At 43.2% G+C, this 2702-nt stretch overlaps 1 protein-coding gene across 1 annotated transcript; it reads left to right on the top strand.

The window, feature by feature from the left end:
- Positions 1-716: 716 nt before the first annotated feature.
- LOC105966830 (uncharacterized) lies at positions 717-1511 on the top strand. The gene has a single exon (XM_012991409.1). It carries the CDS (start codon positions 717-719, stop codon positions 1509-1511), a length of 795 nt encoding a protein of 264 aa, XP_012846863.1.
- The last annotated feature ends 1191 nt before the right edge of the window (positions 1512-2702 follow it).

The raw sequence follows: 2702 nt of genomic DNA, 5'->3' as shown, positions 1-2702 counted from the left end.
GCACTGAAACAGGGTCATTCGAGTGTTTTCTGTTACAACTAGCGTTTTACTCACTCAAATGCCTTTCTTTTACTTGTAAAATGTTTTAAACTTATTTTTCTTCCTTGGAGTAAAATTGGGTAGTTTTTTGGTCAGTAAGGAATTTATTATGAATTTTCAAAACTCCCTCCCATGTTCTGAATTTTAAATTCAGTGACTGTGCCGTTTTATTAATTTCTCTGAAATGGTCAAGCATATTTGAAAACTATTTTAACGGAGTGATTTAGACTCATGGTAGATGGTATGGTATTGTTTTTCAGTCATTTTCATGAGTAGTTTAAGAGGAAATAATTTTTAAAGTTTATGCATTGAATCTGTCCGAATTTGGATTAGGTCCATCATACCTAGTTATCTTCTAGCCTTGCATGTAGTATGTATTTGTGTTAATTGATTGATTAGGGTTTAAGTATTAAAATTTCGCGAGCAAGAAATCGAGCTCAAAATGCCGCTAACGATCCTCACAATCAATCTCGTACCATCCAAGACCTCACCGCCCTCGTCCAAGAACAAAATGAACAAATCAACCGCCTTGTTAACCTTCAAAACCGAAACCCTCCTCCACCTCCTCCACCACCTCCCCCACCTAGAAAGACAGCCCCACAAGCCATCTACGAGCGATTCTTGAAAATGCATCCTACCGAATTCCACAGCGGCCCTAATCCAACTGTTGCCGAAGAATGGATCAAATCCCTCGAAGTTATCTTCGAATACATGGTGACCGAATCCACTGCGCACTATTGTTCTTGAAGAATGAAGCCAGAAATTGGTGGGAAGGCGCAAAGTGTGGGATCGATCTAGCAAATACCACTTGGGAAGCTTTCAAAGTTCTTTTCTTCGAAAAGTACTTTTCCAGGAATGTCCGAGCACAAAAGCTTAAGGAGTTTCTCGAACTCAAACAAGGAAACCTAACCGTTGCCGAATTCACTCGTCGTTTCGAGCAAGGAAGCTTCTATGCACCTTTCATTTCCATGTACGACACCGAGAAAATGAATCACTACCTAAGGGGCCTCAACCCGATATTCAAGCGCGACGTTCGACTAACCTCTGCTTATACTTTCCGCGGAGTAGTGGACAAGGCCTTAGAAGCCGAACAAGACGAGATGGAAATCCGACAATGCAGACCTCCTCAAGATGGCTTTTCTCGACCATGGAAGAAACCGAACCTCAACAACGCCAAAGGAAAGCAACCGATCAACCGAGCAACCGCGACCCCGAGAAACAAGACCTTTTGCCCTAAATGCAATCGAGAGCACTCAGGCAATTGTGTTGCCGGAACCAACCACTGTTTTCGATGCAAGAAGCCCGGACATATGGTCCGGGACTGCCCAATCGCCCCGAGACAAGTGCCGGGACGAGTATTCGCCATCATGACTAGACACCAAGCCGAAGCCAACCCGTCAATGATCGCAGGTACCGTTAATGTCTATAATAATTCCGTGTATGCCCTCATCGATTCCGGATCAACTCACTGATTCATCTCAAGTACCCACGTTGCCGAACTCCGCCTAGTCTGTAGTCAAGCCCACGGCTAGCTTACACCTGAAGCATCGAGGGTCACACTACTCGTGCACATGAGATCTTTGAATAAACGGTCAGAGATAAAAATATTTTATCTTTGCATGATTGGAAGTCAATATGATCGAGTCCATCATTGGTGATTTGGAATTATGAATGAGAATAATAAAAGGAAAAGAATAGGCGAACATCTTAGTGAACTTTCTAAATCGGGAAGTTTCCAAATTTAGAAAGTGCACTGAATTAGGGTTTCCACTTTTAGAAAGTTGGAAATCGATAATTGGCACTCGTAATGACAAGGACATTATAATGATTCCGAAAATGTAATCGTTACAATTTTCCGATCATTGAATTGAGAGTAACGAGCAAGTAAAGAACTAACGAACTTAAGCTGTTGGGCCCGGTCCAACTTACGCCCGTTAGGGCTTTTGTGCAATACACTATAAATACTTGATTTATAGGTCTTGCAAACACACAACCCTAATACGAAACCCTAGCCGCTCTCATCTCTCTCTCGGCCAACCTCTACCCACGGCCACCACCGCCACGGTCGCCACCATCTCGCCGGAATCCGCCATCCCTTGGCCGATTGTCTTGGTTGTTCTTTTCTCTTTTCGTTTCTTCCGTTTTATTCTAACTATTTCGTGTCTAGTGCCACGTTTTAGTAGATCAAAGTATAAGAGGTGAAATCCGAGAGGAGGAAGATCGAAGAATCGAGGAGCAGCCACCGAACCAACGGCGCACGCGCTTCCACACGCCGCCCGAAGACAGCGCGTGATCCTCATGCGCCGACGCCGTTGTTGCTTCGCCGTCGCCGCTTCCGGATTGCACAGATTGTTTTCCGTGGCAATCTTTCTTCGTTTCGTGCGCCTACCTCACGCTTCAAGAGGTAAAGTTTCGAATCCGTAGTTATTCGATATTGATTTAATTTAGATTAAATATGTATGTTCGTATCGTAGTATATTGTATGAATTTATATATATTAGGTGATTACATGAAATTCGTTATTTACTAAGAGCCTGATTAATTGATTTAATGCGAGCAGGCTAGAAATGTAGTAGGCAATATGACTCTTGATAGAATCATCCTCTAATCAGCCGGTCCTCCTAGAGCCAGACCATGTAATACAATTGGACAACTGAAAGTAT

This window comes from Erythranthe guttata, chromosome 3 (genome assembly GCF_056151865.1).
Source record: "Erythranthe guttata isolate IM_541 chromosome 3, IM_541, whole genome shotgun sequence".
NCBI lineage: Eukaryota > Viridiplantae > Streptophyta > Magnoliopsida > Lamiales > Phrymaceae > Erythranthe > Erythranthe guttata.
The sequence above is the reverse complement of the archived record's forward strand: the minus strand, read 5'-3'. Positions and strand labels throughout refer to the sequence as shown.